Source organism: Phyllostomus hastatus, unplaced genomic scaffold (genome assembly GCF_019186645.2).
Source record: "Phyllostomus hastatus isolate PE091 unplaced genomic scaffold, TTU_PhHast_1.1 phas_scaffold_501, whole genome shotgun sequence".
NCBI classification, from domain to species: Eukaryota; Metazoa; Chordata; class Mammalia; order Chiroptera; family Phyllostomidae; genus Phyllostomus; species Phyllostomus hastatus.
In genome coordinates this window covers 60,923,619-60,940,270 of record NW_025334033.1, presented here as the reverse complement: position 1 = coordinate 60,940,270, position 16,652 = coordinate 60,923,619, and the positions used below count along the sequence as shown (strand labels likewise).

Sequence of the window (16,652 nt, the reverse complement as noted above, 5' to 3'; positions counted from 1 at the left end):
TTAGAAGCAGTATTTTGTAGTAGGGGGTTCTTGGAGACGAGTACATACAGTTGGGAGAAGTCGTAGCCTGTTGACAGCCTGAAATCTATAGAAAGAGTAAGAAAAATCATAAAAACCAGACATCAAGTTCACTCAATGAAAGACACACAGTCCTGTATGTCTTACTAACCTCTCAGGGGTTAGAGCGCAGATACAAAAACAATTCTCATCCATAATAATGACCCAAGTCATTAGGAAAATATTACATTTTATTTAATATTCATTTAATAAAAGTCAGGGAGGTATACAGTGCACTTTGAAAATATTTCCACTGGAGAGGATATTAAAATATTCACACAACCTAGCCTGGGGTGGAAAACTTAGTTCCATCCCCAGCTAGGTTTCCTTTTCAAAATGTAATCTTGATACAATATTGTGTACCTGAAAATAAATTCCTCGGTTCTATTCCAGGATGTTTAGCTCAATAGTATCTTTTGTAGACATAGAAAGGCTTTGTGACTGATTAACCTTCCCAGTACAGAACTTTAATATATTCCACATATCGGATCTTCCCGTTTCAGTTACAAAACAGTACAGGATTGGATCAGCAACACAGTTCAAACTTGTCAATGCAACCGTGATTCTGTATATTTTATAAGTCTGCTTCCCCGACTCGGGGGTAGACCTAGGCTCTAAAATGCTGCGAAGCAGCAACATCACGTGAAAGGGAGTGAAACACAGAACGAAAGTCAACGTGATACTAAGAAGCAGTTTTACGATTCTTCTCTTCTCCCTGTTTTCCGTGGCTTGATTATGCTGCACCGCTTGGTAGACTTTCTGGTTGCAAATCATCATAATGACCAAAGGTATTGCATAGCCTGTAGATGTCCTAAACAAGTTGAACCTGATTTGCCACTCCTCCAAAGGGTATTTGTCATAGCATAGAGTAAAATTAGACTTCTTGGCATCACAGTATTCTGTAGATATCTCATCTTCCCACAAAATGACAGCGTTGAAGATGGTTTCCACTACCCAGATGGACAGGCTGACCATGAACGCAAATCTTCTTGTTCTTAGGAAAAAAAACTTCAAAGGGTAGACGACTGCCAAGAACCGATCAACAGCGATGCAGGTGAGGAAGGCCGTGCTGCTGTAGAAGTTCATGTACATGAAGAAAGCACACGCCTTGCACAAGCCAGCAGAGTACGTCCAGTTGTCATTATTCCAAGTATAGTTAATCCATAGGGGGAGGGTGAGCGCATACAGCAGATCTGACAGTGATAAACTGAGGAGATAAATTCCTAACTCATTTTCTTTCTTTGCTTGCAGAAAAGACACACAGAGCGATCCAACATTGGCTGGAATGCTGACTATGACCACGAAGATGTAAACTATTGGAAACAAATAGTGATCCAGGTCGTGCTGTTCATCAATACACGTGCTGTTCATTTTTTTCCTTTTTAACGTGGCAATTACATTAGGTCTTAGCAGCTAAACAGCAAAGTAAGTCTTGCCCCGTTTAGATGGTTTTCAACATCTAATTCTCTCTTCCCAAGACTTCTTCAATTTTTCTTTGCTTCCAAAGGTTCTGATTAGTGCATCAATGCTTTAAAAAAATGGCTGTGGGTCGCTTTCACACAGATGTCAATGGTGCAAAGTCAGAACCCAGGCACCTGGTGGCTGGCCAGAGTGGCCTGTCAATTTTGACCAGCAGACGTCCCCGTGTCCATCATCACGGAATGCTGATGGAGAAGTGTCAAGGGTCAGTCTTTCAGAGAGTGGTGTCCCCAGTTTGTTTTCCGTCGTGAAACTCGGGAGACCAGGGCAAACACAAATACGCCTTTAGTCTTCACAGAGATTGATATCTCTTTTTAGAATGCCTCGTTTCTGTAATAAAAGATGAACTAGAATAGATTAGAGGTTTACCAGATACATCAGGGTTTTGAAACAATCTTCTTTTATTTTGCTTGTTAGAGATATCAAAATTGCATTAAATTACAATAGAGGTGTTTATGAAAGAAAGATAACCTCATTGACTTCATTAGGTGAAGTCAACCTGGGATATTTCACCTGCTTCAAATAAAAAGTATTCAAGGAATGCCAGATTAGAGGGAATTATATTTCTCACCGGACGTGATCTAAGAACACAAGACTAAAATTGAAAAGTCATTTTAAGAGCTAAAAAAGATGACAAATTCACTGATATGTTTATAATCAGTAAATGCTTTCCAGTACGTGATAAGCTATATGGTTGTATGATTTCACATTTTTAATGCATCCTAGGAATAAGTCACTTTCAAAACCAGCTTACTAGCCAAGAAAATATATCCACAAGAAATTTGATAAAGTGTTTTGAACTATCACAGCTTACTGAACCTTCATACAGAATTAGATAACATTACCACTTCTCATTTTTCCTTTGCTTTCTTTGTGGGTTAACTAATCTTTTCTTTTAGATTTCCTGTGAAATAGGGGGCAGAATGTTCTCATTTCTGGTTAAAATCTTGTGAACATCAGTTTCCTCCTTTAAGCCTGGTTGTTTATTAGGTCAGTTCATTTTTTTTTAAACAAAAGTTTGAAGTTACAGGTTCGTGTAGGAATAGGGAAGCTGTCCTTTCCTCCACACTGGGGCAGAGAAACACTTTCTCTGTCTTCCTTGGCTAGCCAGGCCCACTGGTGCTTCAGACGACTTATCTGATGGGGACGTTCACAGGAAGCTTTGTAGAGTCACTAGGCAAGAGAAGAAAGATTTGCCTTCTTTCTGTGTGCTGTGGGGCCTATGTACCATCAAAAGACTGCCTTCCCAGTGTCATTGAACCGCAAGCACAGAAGAGACCTGTCACCAGAAGGATTCTTGTTATAGGGTAACTGATATCCAGAGTACATGTTATAAATATGCCATTCTTAAAACAAAATGGAGAACTGAAATCTAGTTTTACCGCACATAAAAATATGAATAGAATGTGAAAAACAGCCCTTTAAAGCAACATGTGTACCTTCCAGAGAGGAATAAAAAAATTGTGACGGAAAAAGGAAGTGGCAGCTGAGATGAGGGAGGCAAGCGAGCGGTTAAGCTCTGGATTTCCGGGGGGCTGGTGTGGACCCGTGGGGGCCAGAGCCTGTGCGTGCCGGAAAACTGGGGACGGAGCACAGCCCCATGCAGGTAGGAAGTGGTGTTGGGCCGTCCCACGCATGCTGGGGTCCAGGAGCCTCTGCTTTCACGTAAACAAACTTTACAGACATTTGCAGACAGCTGGGCTACTTCTCCAGCTCAGCTTTGGTGCTATGACGAGCTATAACTTATTTAAAAACTCCTTGCGTATTCACGGCCTCTGGTTGGTCCTCATTTCAGAGCAGGGTTCGAATCTAACACTGTTCAAATCTCAGGTTAATAGTAAATTAATACTGGATCTTCATTAGTCATCGGGGAAATACAAACTAAAACCACAATGAGTTGCAACGACACACTCAGCAGACGAAATAAAATGAAAAAGACAGAAAATGCCTAGCATTGGTGAGGATGTGAAGAGCCTGGAGCACTTGTGTACTGCTGGTTGGAAAACCGGCACTTGTGTACACCACGCGGTTCCGCAGCCCCTCTTCGAGGCGCGTGCTCGACAGAAATACATGCATTTGGACTGATTACCAAAAGCCTGGCAGAATGAGGCCGTTCCCAGTAGTGCTCTCTGTAGTATCCCTCAGATGGAGCACTCATTAGCAGTACAATAGATAAGTACATTGCTGTGTATCAACACAATTGCAATCCATACATAAGTGAAAATGAGCAAATGATTGCCACATGCAATAACATGGCTGAAGTTCAGAAACGTAGTGCAGAGTGATAGAAAAAGGCAGGCACGAAGCAGCACACACTGTCTGATTAGACACCAGATAAAGCTGACCTGTGCTGTCAGAAGTCAGTCAGTGTGGTGGCGCATTTGCTGAGGGCTGGGTGTTCTGGGAACTGTATTAAATGGCACGCGTGCTTGGAATTTATGTTTCACTAGAACTCTGTGTTATGTACCATAATGCTGTATTACACATAAAGAACTGAGCCCCATATTAAGCAGTTAATCCTAAATGGTGTCATTGGTAGAACTGAGACACTGTCCTTTATTGTGATGCTAGAGTGTCTTAACTCTGAATTATTTTGTCTTTTGCCTTTTGTACAAAAATACCTTAGAAGTCTGAGGTATTTTTGCAACAATGCAGACTGGCTTTGTTGAGAAGGAAGAGAGTATTTTCTATTTTACATCTAAGATGTAGCATGAATAGATTAGCACAAGATCTCTAGCTATAACAGTTCTAACTGAAGAAAACGATTTATGAATAATAATCTCTGCAAATTACAGATGAAACAATCCCATGTTTTCTAGATGACATCACTTTGATGTTCTCCATAGGACTACATGGGCTTCAAATAAACTTGTAAGAATCACCATCTCCTATCACGTCCTCACACCTGAAGACAATATGTTTCCCTATATCTATCACCATGTTTTCTTTGAAAGGAAAAAAGTGTTTCTTTTCAACAAGTTGTAATGGATAATGTAACAATTTTTTACCTAGATCAGCTTTTATTTTTCCTGTACTAGCCAATATCCTATTAGCACACTGCAAAAAAACAGTTCTGAATTTTGAAGTCTATTGTTTAGTTTAGGAATCCTCTGTGAATTGTTTTAAAGTTGAAATTATCTTGCGCAACTCATAATATGTTGATGAAAAAAATGTTAAGTCCTATTGCTAGATCTATCAATCAATCATGTATCTATTATAAGCCAGAAGAACCATGGTGCATTTCTCTCCCTTCTCAACAAAGCTGAACCGCATTGTTTCAGACAACCGGGTGAGGTATCATGAGAGAGAGAGAGGAAGAGGGAGGGAGAGATCAGGCAATCAGGCAGTGGTTTCCTTAGGGAGGGGCTGGGCAATGAGTTGAAGAGGGCATTTTGGGGCCTGAGAATTTGTGATGTTCTGTTTCTTGATAAGAGTCTTTATTCCAAAACTAGTTCTGCTCGTAAAAGTTAACAAGCTGTTCATTTAGCATATGTGCATTTTTCTGTGTGTATGTTATTGTGATTAAAAAGCTGAAAAGGCCCTGGCTGGTGTGGCTCAGTGGATTGAGAGCCAGCCTGTGAACCAAAGGGTCAGCAGTTCGATTCCCAGTCAGGGCACATGCCTGGGTTGAGGCCAGGTCCCCAGTAGGGGGGCGTGTGAGAGGCAGCCACACATTGATGTTTCTCTTCCTCTCTTTTTCCCTCCCTTCCCCTCTCTCTAAAAAGAAATACAATCTTTTAAAAAAAGCTGAAAAGTGAAATCAAAGTATGTGAGATGGGATATAAAAAATCTTCACAGTCAATATATGTTTTATCTGCAGATGGGACTCATATGCCTTCCTCAAAAAGGATATCATTTAACTTTCTCCCTCACCTATAAAACATAATTCATAAAAACAAAAAAATGATTTAAATAATATGACAGTGAATGCACCAGAAATTTTTATTACACACAAAAATAAAGATTTTAGGCACCGGAAAGAAGTAAATACAAATCTTCCCCGGAGGAAAGCTCCCCAACCCAGACTTCAAAGAATTCTCACAGATAGACTTCCACCAAATATGAACTCATTGTATAAACTCATTGAGAGAGAGAGAGAGAGAGAGAGAGAGAGAGAGAGAGAGAGAGAGAGAGAGAGAGAGAGAGGAGCCACTGTGTGGGAGGTTCAGCAAAATAAAAAATGAAGAGCACCAGATCCACAAAAGCTCTAGAAAGAAAATTAATAGACATATAACACAGAAGAAGTGTGGCTGACAGCTGTCTAGAACTGATGAAGGAGATAGAATCCTCCGATTTATGAAGCCCAGCAAACCCCAACTAGCATGAGAAACCAACAAACGAAGATGGAAATTCACACTTCAACACACGGTAATCAAGCTGCGGATCAACAAAAAAACTAAGAAAAAGAGCCGAAGAGAAAAGATGCACTAACTACAAAGGATAAAATTCAGACTGACAAAGTACTTCTCAACAGCAATAATAATAGGAATCAGAAGACAGCAGATTACTATTTCCAAATTGCTAAGAAAATGTGTCATCCTATGCTTGTGCAGTGAACAGAACTAAATTTCAAAGCAGAGCAAAACATAAAGACATGTTCAGATAAACTACCATTGAGGAGACTTATCCCCATAGTCCTTACTAAAGAAAGGCTGTAAGGGAAGAAGGAAGACGACACTAGAAAACAGCCCATGATGCATGAAGGACTGAATGAGCTGTGGAGGACGGAGCTCTGATGAGTGCGCAGCGTCCCGTCCACCACTAGGCCCCTGTGTCTGGGAGAACACCTGGACCACGCGAACGTCCTTTCTCGGCGCAAGGACCGAGAGAGCTGAGTGACAGCCTGTGGATGCCCCTTCCTCCTTTATCCATGGGACTCAATAAATATCTTTTCTCTCTAAAGAAAAGATAAGATGAATAAAATGGAAAGAATAATTTTAGGAGGACTTATACAATTATCAAAGGAAGAAATTTCTTTCTGTGTAAAAACATTTCCTGTCTCTCAGAAACAACCACAGACGGAATGGTTTCATGAAGCAGATACTGGGCGTCTCCTCTGTGGGCAACAGAGGCAGTGGTTGCGGAGGGTGTGTGGGGGCGCTGCTCGGGAGCTGGAAATGCTCTCAGCTGTCCTTGCGGGGGCGGGGTGTCTGACCGTGGTGTCTTCACTCCTCTAAGTTTTAATTTTCACAGGGTAAGATAGTACCCACTTCAAATAGTTTTGAGAATTAAATGGCATTAAGACATGAAGCAAAGTACCTAGCACACGGTTAGCCTTTACCGTAGATGAGCTAAAAGGAGGTCATCTCTGGCCATCTACCCAGAGTCTAACAGAGAAGCCAGAGGCATTCCGAGTGCACTCTGGATGGTAACATTTCACACGCGATACCAGCTCTGCAGATAATAGTTGTTACATGAATTTGTGTGAATCTGAGATTTTAATGGAATACATAATTCTTATCACTCATACATTTTTCAGATAGTATGCTCATTAATCAAACTTGGGGAAAAATTATTTTTAGAACCAGCTCTGAGAAGTGTGGAAGAGTTTTTGATTTTGTTTGGATTGTTACCCTTGGCCAAAAGAAGATAATCCACAGGATATTAAAATATACCTGTTCTTAAATATATCTGCTCTTCTAAAATAGTCCAAATCACTGATGACAATGATTAAAAGATAACATGTTTCTCCTCATTGTTATGGGAAACACTTGCCTTCGTTTATTACTTTAATAGCTTCTGATTAAGACTCTACTATGTGCCCGACACTTATCAATAATGGAAATATTATTTCCAAGCTTTACATTATTCCTGACGGTATAAAAAGCATCACTAGACCATTGTGCTGATGAGGAAACGGTGGAACCCGTTCTACAGCGAGGGCCTTCCCAGGCTACTGAGCTGTTTTTCTGCCCACTTATTTCAGTTTGCCCGCACACTGCTTCTTGAAGAGGAAACAGAGCAGATTCTTTGTGTGTGTATGGATCGTTTACCTAACTATCTGTAAACGCGGATTGTGACGTCGTGTGACCACTGCTCAAAGCCGAGGGACATGTGTCACCCTCAGTTCTCTCTTACAGTGCTCTGCAGTGCTACACATACGCCACCTAAACCAGACAAACTGTTGCAAACGCCACTGACAATCATACAAAAAATATGTTATTTCCTTAAAGACCTCATCTCATTTTAAAATTTTACACTTACCCACGTTTCTTGGGTGCGACGATTTTGTGAAACCAGGAGCCAGATAAATCTGCTCGCGTCAAGAAGAGAAACCCGCACTCTGGAGCAGACAGGAAATTGCACTTATATTTCAGCGCAGACCAATGAGGAAGGAGCACCCTAACAAGAAGGATGCCCCTTAGCTAACGCTGAACCAAAAAAGCTTCCTAAATACCTTAAAATGCGTTTTATCTATTATCTACTGTAGGATGATTTCACAACTTGTTTTTCTATTTGCACGTTAATTATAATTGTGTGCCAAAATTATTTGGGAATTATTTAATAGACTATGTTAGAATTCAATTATTCATTGACTCATTCATTCATTTGTTCTGTCAACAAATACCTCTATTATACACGTAGGGCACAGTGCTGGGAGATATTTAAGACCTGGGTATAGCCCGTAAGAGCTTATCACCTAATGTATGAGAAAGGTATGTGATATAAAAACCATAATGCAGTGGCAAAAATGCTCCAAGATAGGTACAAAACCATAGGATGAGTCATTGGATGTGTGAGATAGGAGAGGATGTCGTAGATGGAATCAGGGTGGTCAGCATCCTTGGGGGGGGAAAAACAGCAGAGGAAGGGTGGGGGCTGGGTGTATCCTGAGCATGCTTCATTGCTTAACGGCAGTGGCAGCGAAGCTAAGGAAGGTAAGGTAGCTGACTTGATAGCCTTTGGTTCTTTAAAGGATTAGCTGTATAGTATTATATTGTAGAAACATTTTCTCCTTTGAATCTTGAAATAGAAGACAATGATTGCTGAAACCATGCTAAAACTAGTTGAGCTAACAGTTTTGGAAAAACCAACAATTTTATGAAACTTGAAAATGTGTGTATGGAAGACGTGGATTGTTACAGCGAACACTCGTGTAGCCCTGGAGCCCGGTGACTGCTGCGGCCAGATCGGTAAGTGGTTTAATATGAAGCGGGGTTAGCCCCTAGAACTGTTCAGACATAGCAAAGTCAGACAGCACTTTTGAACTTTGCTACCTTAAACTTTTATTGCAAATGAAGGGGAGGATATTACTTCATAAAGGCAGAGTTAATTTGAGATAGAAATCTTTAAATTAAAAAACTGTAATCAGGACAGTTTGAGTCTATTTTTGCAAAAGAATATTAGAGGTTGTTGTTGGTACCTTTTAAAAAGTCTCCCCGGGGATAGGAAAGATGTCCTGTGATATAACCGTGACTTTTAATCTTGAGGTTGTTCAGGATATAGCAGGAATGTAAAGGTTTTCTATGCTTCCCTTGTAGGTTTTTCAAAGAGAATAATAAAGTAGTAGCTTATAATGTATAAAGTGTATGAGAACTTGCCAAGCAGTTGGGCATATAGTAATGTAAGAATTCAGAATACCTTATATTTTTACTGAAATAATGAAAAATTTAAGTATAATGTGAAAAGTTAATACAATCCTTAAGGCTTCACAAAAACAAAAGTAGTGGTTTCAGTTTATGCACTCGAATTCTCATTTTTGCTAGGCATTCACATCTGTGTATCTGTTGCATCTGCACACAGGCATTTCATGACTCTCAGTGTCTCCTGCTTTACCTCAATAGACTATACTTTTGCTTTTAGGAAAGGGTATTTTTTATATCAAATATCTATGTGTTTTGCTCTTCAAAAAAAAGGATGTAGTTAAAAAAACAGAGAAACACAAACTTTCACTTTTGATGAAATAGGAGAAGAACCGTGGCTGACTTATGTCAAAACATTGCCCATTGTACACAGTAAGACATTTAATAATTTTTATTACATTTGCTTTCTGTTTAGTCCGGGATATTGGGCAATACTGTATTTTCAACTGCAGGGTTATGAAAAGAAGAGTTAGAAATCTGAGATCTGTTGAGTCTCTTGTGATATTTGAAATGTCAACATAAGAAAAAGCCAATTAGCAACTATTCAGAACACTACCTTCAGGGGGCTTGTATGTCTGGTGTGCCAGCGATCTGGGCTTCTGAGCCCACAGAATGGACACCCAACACTGGCCAGTGGCAGGGCGCTTGGGCCACCCCTGCGGAAAGGGGAAGGGAATGTGGTTCTGCCCAGTTCCAACTTCTCCATGGGGCTGACAGTACGAGAACCGAGTCTGATGACGAAAGGGCCTTGGCGAGGCTGCCTTGTCGGCCTGGTGCAGTTTCAAAAGTTAAAGCAGCATTTATTTCTTAGAAGGAATTCTTGGGAGCAAAGTGGGAGGAGGTGGAGAGGGGGGGAAGACATTCCTAGGTCTTGAGTTTTAAAAAATTTAGGCAACTCAGGAAAATGGAAAGGACTGGGGCACAGACAACATGCTTGAGAGAATCTCTCTTAAGATAAGGCGAAGCTTCCCACCCCCAAGAACAGAAGAAAGTGCTTTTCTGCGTGGAGGAGGTGGGGCTTAGGGTCATGAGAGAGCGAACAGTCATGAGAGCTCAGACGCAGCGGTCTGAGATGGGGACCCTCCATCTTCATTGCCTGCCTCCCCTCCCCAGCAAGCCCTGAGGTGGGCATGGGGTGACAGTTACCCAGATGGGCTGCATGGGCTGGGGAGGAGAGGGAACCTGTGTCTCATGTCCAGGGTAAGGTCTGGATGGGTGGCAAGACTCAAGAACATGGGTATGATAATCACAGCCCTGGCTGGTGTAGCTCAGTGGATTGAGCGCGGGCTGCAAACCAAAGCATCGCAGATTCGATTCGCAGTTAGGGCACATTCCTGGGTCGCAGGCCACGGCCCCCAGCAACCGCACATTGATGTTTCTCTCTCTCTCTCTTTCTCCCTCCCTTCCCTCTCTAAAAATAAATAAACAAACTCTTAAAAAAAAAAAAGAACATGAGTGTGAGTGGCCTGAGACAGCCTTGCCAAGCTCCCTGTGCCCAGCACAGCCCAGACGGGGTAGAATGGTTTCTGGAAGGCCCCTGAGGGGCACAAAAGTGATGGAAGTCCTCATCTCACTTAATGCGTGCTTCTAGTGGCCCCGTCTGTCATCGAAGCGGCCTTCCAACTACAGATGAGGGGCACCCTGAGTGAGTCCTGCATGAGACTCACCGCAAACCCGAACCAGGGCACCTGAGGCCAGCACTGATAGCAGCCTTGGGAGCCAAAGGCTTGAGCGACTGCCTCCCAGATTTGGCAACATGCAAACTCCTTGGATCTTAGGTGGTGTTATGGGCTGAATGGTGTACCCCTACCCCTCTGCCAAAATTCATGTTTAAATCCTAACCCTCAGTACCCCATAATGTAAGTGTATTTGAAGCTAGGGCATTCAAAGGGGTGAGTTAAAATGAAGCTGTTAGCATGGCCCTAATCCAATATGACTGGTGTCCTTATTAGAAGGGATTTGGACACACAAAGAGGCACGGGGACATGCATAGCACATCGGAAAACCACGTGAGGACACAGAGACAGGCGGCCATCTGATGCTCAAGGGGAAAGGCCTCGGAAGGAAGCACATTTACCGACACCTTGATCTTGAACTTCCCAGCCTCCAGAATTTGTGGGAAAATAAATTTCTGTAGTTTGAATCGCGAAGTCTGTGGTATTTTGTAATGACAGCCGAAGAACGTTAATACAGGTGGGACCCGGAGGAAAAAGAGGTTGCACTCTGAGTTGATGTGATTAAGTTTCCACCACCTTGGCAGAATGGCAGATCGAAACCGAATTTTAGCGGAGTTACAGAAAGATAACATTCTCTCGCTTGCATCTGTGGTTGTGTCCTGAGTCTGGAATCCCCAGGGATAAGATCACGTGTTTGACCCGAGGTGTGCAATTCAACAGACATTTGCGAAGACTTCGTATAGGGCTATTGAGCAAAGACCTTTTTCTCATTCCTTGTCAGGGGCCTAAAATGTAACTATTAGACAGTCTATCTTCTGGGTCTGGAAAGTTTTGTTTTCAGGCTTCCTTTCTGAAGATGCCAACATTCCTGGGAGGGGGAACCTATGAAGTTCTCAGGTAGAACCTTGCTTGGCCGCTGCATTGTGGCAGAGCTCCTCGGGACCCAGTGCACCAGTTTTCCGAGTGCGGCCCCTGGAGCGGCAGCGTGGATGCCACCCGGGAAAGCGTGAGAACTCCAGTTCTCCGTTTCACCCCAGGTCCCGGGAGTCAGACGCTCTGGGGCTGCAGCTCAGCCATGTGTGTTCTGACAGGTGACTCTGATGCTCCAAGGTTTGAGAATGATGGGTGTACGGAGTGGGGGCCTGGGTAAGAGGAGACTGCGAGGGGAGGGGGGGGGGAACAGAACCTCTGAAAAGGGAGGAGGGTGGAAAGACTTTGGGTACGAATTCTTGTTTGTTTTGGGTACTTAACCCTATTGTCCTTTCGTTGGTAATTACATTCTCCTATGCATCATTGTACCCTTAGTTCAGTTGTCTCTACCTGTTAACATAAATTTGAGCTAATACAGCCTCTCATTTCAGACTTATAAATGCTTTTGACTTCGAGGTTCAGTAAGAACATGCTTGGATATAATAATAGTTAAAGTGGAGATATGTTATCAAACTGAAGGGTAGAGACTTTAATATCCTAAACACCTTTTTAGAAGATATAATATTATTTATTTCTTGATGCCTATAAATTATATAAATAGCTTTGATGCTTTCATTATCCCCACTCACTGAAAAGAACAACCAAATGCTAAGAGGACTATTAACTCCAGATAGTTTCCTCTGATGTATTGTCGGTGTGCGGACTGCCGACTAGCTTAAGTTTTGAAGTCAGGAGGGTAAGTACAAGTCCTTGTGGAAGTGTCTGCAATGACCAGTTGCTTGTGATGGGGATAGCCGCGGATAGTTTAAAGAGCCAGAAAGTGTTTTTCACGAATTCAGGTTAAACCAAGGCATGTATTAATGTTTATGGAGGTTTAATCCAAAGAATAGGACAGAGAAGAAATACAGACGCTTGGCAGAAGTCTGAGTGAGCGGGGGCAGAGTGACCAGGAACGGGCAGGCGGGATGGTCCGGAGCCAGCGCGTGCGTGACGTGGGTTTCTGTGGCCTCAGGGCTGGTGAAGGTTCTGCTGCCCAGCGCTGTGGGTGACGTCAGAACCCACAGAATGAGCAGAGCAGAGATTATCATAAAGGTCCAAGAGCAATAGGAATACCTAAAATTTTGTAAAAATAAAATAATGCTAGTCTTGTAAAGAGGATGCTAAAACACCATTGCGAATGCGCAGCGATTGAGTAACTCTTTACGGCGTTTACAACCCCCATTTCTTTCAGCGAGTTCCGTATCGAACTGCAACACTCCTTTCCAAGGGAGAAGCCTACCTTCTCCCACCTGGAGTGCGGGCCAGGCTGGGTGCCTCGCTCCCAGTGAATGGGACACAGCTGAGTGACGGCGTCTGCTGTTTTGGAGAAAGGTCAGAAAAGTGCCCTGACTTCCTCCACACAATCTCTCTCTTTGATCTTCAGTCTGCGGGAAGCTGGCAGCCAAATCATGAGAACAGGCCCACATGTGATCACTTGTGTAACGGTCATTTCCGTTTTTCTCACACCTTGAAGAGATTTGAGTTCTATGTCCAGCAGCCCGAGGATTTCTTTTTCAGCTTACATTTCTTGTTTGCCTGTTTTTTTGTTTATTAGAAACTTCATTGTCTAATGGTTTCCTGAGCGCAGAATATAAACTCGAAACGAGAGATGTTTTCTCGAGTGAAGAATTACTTTGCTGTATGAACTAAGAGGAACTAGTGGTTTGTCCTGGCAGCCAGGCTAATTTTTCTGATAAATACTTTGTGTTTCCGCTTCTGCAGATTCCGCACATTGCACAAATATTTGTGGCGTGCCTCCCAAGGACAGGGCGCAACGATGCGCTGTAGGGTGACTTGGGCTGGGGACAGCTTCCACTTCCTAATTTCACGTACCTGGTATTTTCCTCTATTATAACCTTGGCACTTCCCGTCTAGTGACATTATTATACATATGTTATGAGCATATTTATAGAAATAAAATCCCAGGGTTGGGAGGAAACTTGGCATTTACTTGACGCATCATCCTTGGTGTCACAAGAGTATGTCCGTGATACAGTCTTTCCTGTAAGTCAGTTGCCCAACTGCTCGGCTCGCTGCCTGCCGTACAGCCCGGCACCAGGGAACAGACAAGAGTCACACACAGTAACGATACCGTTCATTCAGCTTTTACTGAGTGCAGGTTCACTTGAAGTAGAACACCAACACACATTAATATCCTACTCACACTCTAGCAGTCTAAGAGAACTATAACACACACACACACACAGCAATCAATGGGGAATAATGAACCCAAGCCCCCGAGTCTCAGTCTGCAGGTCCCAGAGGCAGCACGGTGGGCAAGGGAGTTGTCAGCATCTTGCAGGGAAGGATCTCCGGAGCCAGGTGGGCAGCAGGGCAGACAAAGTCCTCAGTCCGGCAGGGCAGAGCCTCTGGCAGCTGAGGCCGAGGGAGATCAGAGGGGCGTGGAGCAGCACTCTGGGGTGTGGAGCTCGGCTGTCTCAGCAGTGGCCGGGAACCCACCTCAGTTATACCTTGAAAGTGGAGGACTCCACCCTTCTGGGTCTTTTCAATAAATGTCTTGGCACCCTGATGCCAAGTGGGGAGTTTGCCACCCAGGAACCTATGGGTGGTACATGGCCGTTCTGCTTGACACCCCTGATGTAACAGAACCACTGGGTTCTGTTGCTCTGGGTTCTATTGCTCTGGGTTCTATTGCCCGCTGCCAATAAGAACTGTGACTCCCAATGCCAGGGTCTTATGAAAAGGAAAGGAACTATTATTTAAAAAATTAAATTTTAGAATAATGTTGGAATTCTGCTATTAAATCCCATGTTCTTTAGGAAGGAAAAACCCCACAGACACACACAGCCCTGCCTCCCTTTGCCAAACTGGGCCAGTCAGAGGTACCATCTCTCAGGAAAAGAAATAGAAGTCTGTAGCTCAGCTGGGCAGATTCCCCTCTGTTTGTATTCCGGCTTCTTCCAGTCATCCATGCTCAGCTAGCTAGGCTCCTGCTCTTAATCCAAAACTGTATTCTCATGGTAGGTGGGGCTGGGGTGGGGGGTCCTTTTGCATCTTTTCAAACCAGCTGGCCAAGACCCTGGCATGGCTGTTCCATGGTCAAGAGGCTCCTCTTTCCCCAGCCACACGGTCAAGAAGGCAATGGCTGCCCTGTGCCTGGGTTTAAATCCTGGCACGGATCTTCCTCTGTCACCCCATTTCTCACTCCTCACATACTAGGTTACACCTGCCAGTAGTCTGGTTTCTTCTGTCTCTCTTGGCTGCCATTGTTACTCTGGGCAGGCGTGGCCCGGCGATGTAGAGCTAGCAGCCTTCCTGCTCTCCTGAAGCACAGCCAGCCCCTTGGCTCTATCACCTTATGCGTTAGAGTCAAGCCCGTCTCCCTGGCTGCAAGCACAGACACGGCTTTTAGCATTACTAAAACACTGGCCAAGCTCTCCAGACATTCAAAGTAACTCTCAGTGGCCCTGCTCCACTTCTTCCCTCATCTACCAAGCAATAGCTGTGGGGACTATCTCTGTTTTCGGCGGGACCTCTAGCTCAGCATCCGGTTACACTGATGCCAAGTGAGGAATTACCCCAGGAGCCTATCTGTGGGTGGTCCCGCTTTGCAGACACAGGTGCTCTGACCAAGGTGGAGATATCTTAAGTGTGTCTGTCTCCTTGCCAGATGTGTCCGCTCTGACTTAGGTAGTTCCTTTCTTGAACCAAAGTGTCATGGCTGGCTGACAGCCATTTGGTTGACATGAATGACTTCTCTTTGCTTTATACACATTATACTGTCTTGATGGGACCAATGCCATTTTATTGGTCCTGATCTCCACACTTGGCTTTTCATCTACTGGGGCTCCCGCTCATGCTTAACATATTGTGTTAGAACAGATGGATCAGAGTGAGCTCTGGGAAGGTAAATCTTTGGGAGTTGGGCATTTACTAACTTGTATCACAGACTGGTGGCAGTAGGGAAGGTAGAGAGTTCCGGTATGTGTGGTGCTGGGCAAACAAGACATAGAAGAGAACAAGTGATCCAAATACAGGGGACTGTGTAACTTACCACCCAAACCAGAACACTTCTGAGGATGAAAGGGGCACAGGTTATAATTACGTTGGGACAATAAACACAGAGGGCACTCTCCTTGGCAGCTGATTAGACCTATAGTAACTTAAAAAGAAAGAGCAAGTATAGCTGCTTTCTCTGTAGCCTCGCAGAGACTCTGCAATTTGCTCCAGTGCCAAGGAAATCAGACATCTCAGACGAATGCTGGATGTGGCAAAAATCCCAGGACAATTCACAACTTCCCCGCCAACCTAAATATCCAGAGTCACCATAGTGGAGAACCTTATCACCTACTGTCTGCCAAGCGTGTAACACACTCAGCTAAAATTGACCGAGTGCCTATTACCTTACTTGTATTTAATCATGTCCCCATGCAGCTGCTCTTCCCGTTTCATCTTATAGGAGAGGAAACAGGCTTAAAAAGCTACGTGACTGACCAAGGTGAGAGCTGAGTTGGCGCTTGGTTAGGGGCTGCCAGCCCCTGGGTCAGTCCACTGTCCCGCACTGCCACCAACTGGCACGTGGTAGATGTGCTCTGAAACTGACGGTAGAGGGCGTGGCAGGGCCTCCTCTACTTAGTTGCCTTGCCAGGCCTTGAACGTCCACTTCACCTTCGCTAAAGTGCTGTCACCGGGGAGGCCGGCGGAGAAGCAGCTGAGTGAGCACACAATAAGGTTGGTGCCGGCACCCAGACAAAGGCCCGAGCGGAAAAGGCTCGCTGGCCTCTCCCACATCAGTACCGCGACAGTCTCGGGGACCTGTCGCCCGCACCCAAGATGGCGGCAGAGGCGTCTGCAGCCTCCTGCCCTTTCCCATCGTGGCGGCGACCGGACCCGCCTCCCCGGGCGCCTGAGTCATGTGACCCACACA

General features: G+C 44.1%; 1 protein-coding gene across 1 annotated transcript; it reads right to left on the bottom strand.

Annotated features, from left to right (window-relative positions):
- Positions 1-239: 239 nt before the first annotated feature.
- On the bottom strand, positions 240-7,816 carry GPR65 (G protein-coupled receptor 65). The gene is made up of 2 exons (XM_045823121.1): positions 7,741-7,816; positions 240-1,866 (listed from the first exon to the last, which is right to left on the bottom strand). The coding sequence occupies exon 2, from the start codon at positions 1,426-1,428 to the stop codon at positions 442-444; it is 987 nt and encodes a 328-aa protein (XP_045679077.1). The 5' UTR covers positions 1,429-1,866; positions 7,741-7,816; the 3' UTR covers positions 240-441.
- Between the last annotated feature and the right edge of the window lie 8,836 nt (positions 7,817-16,652).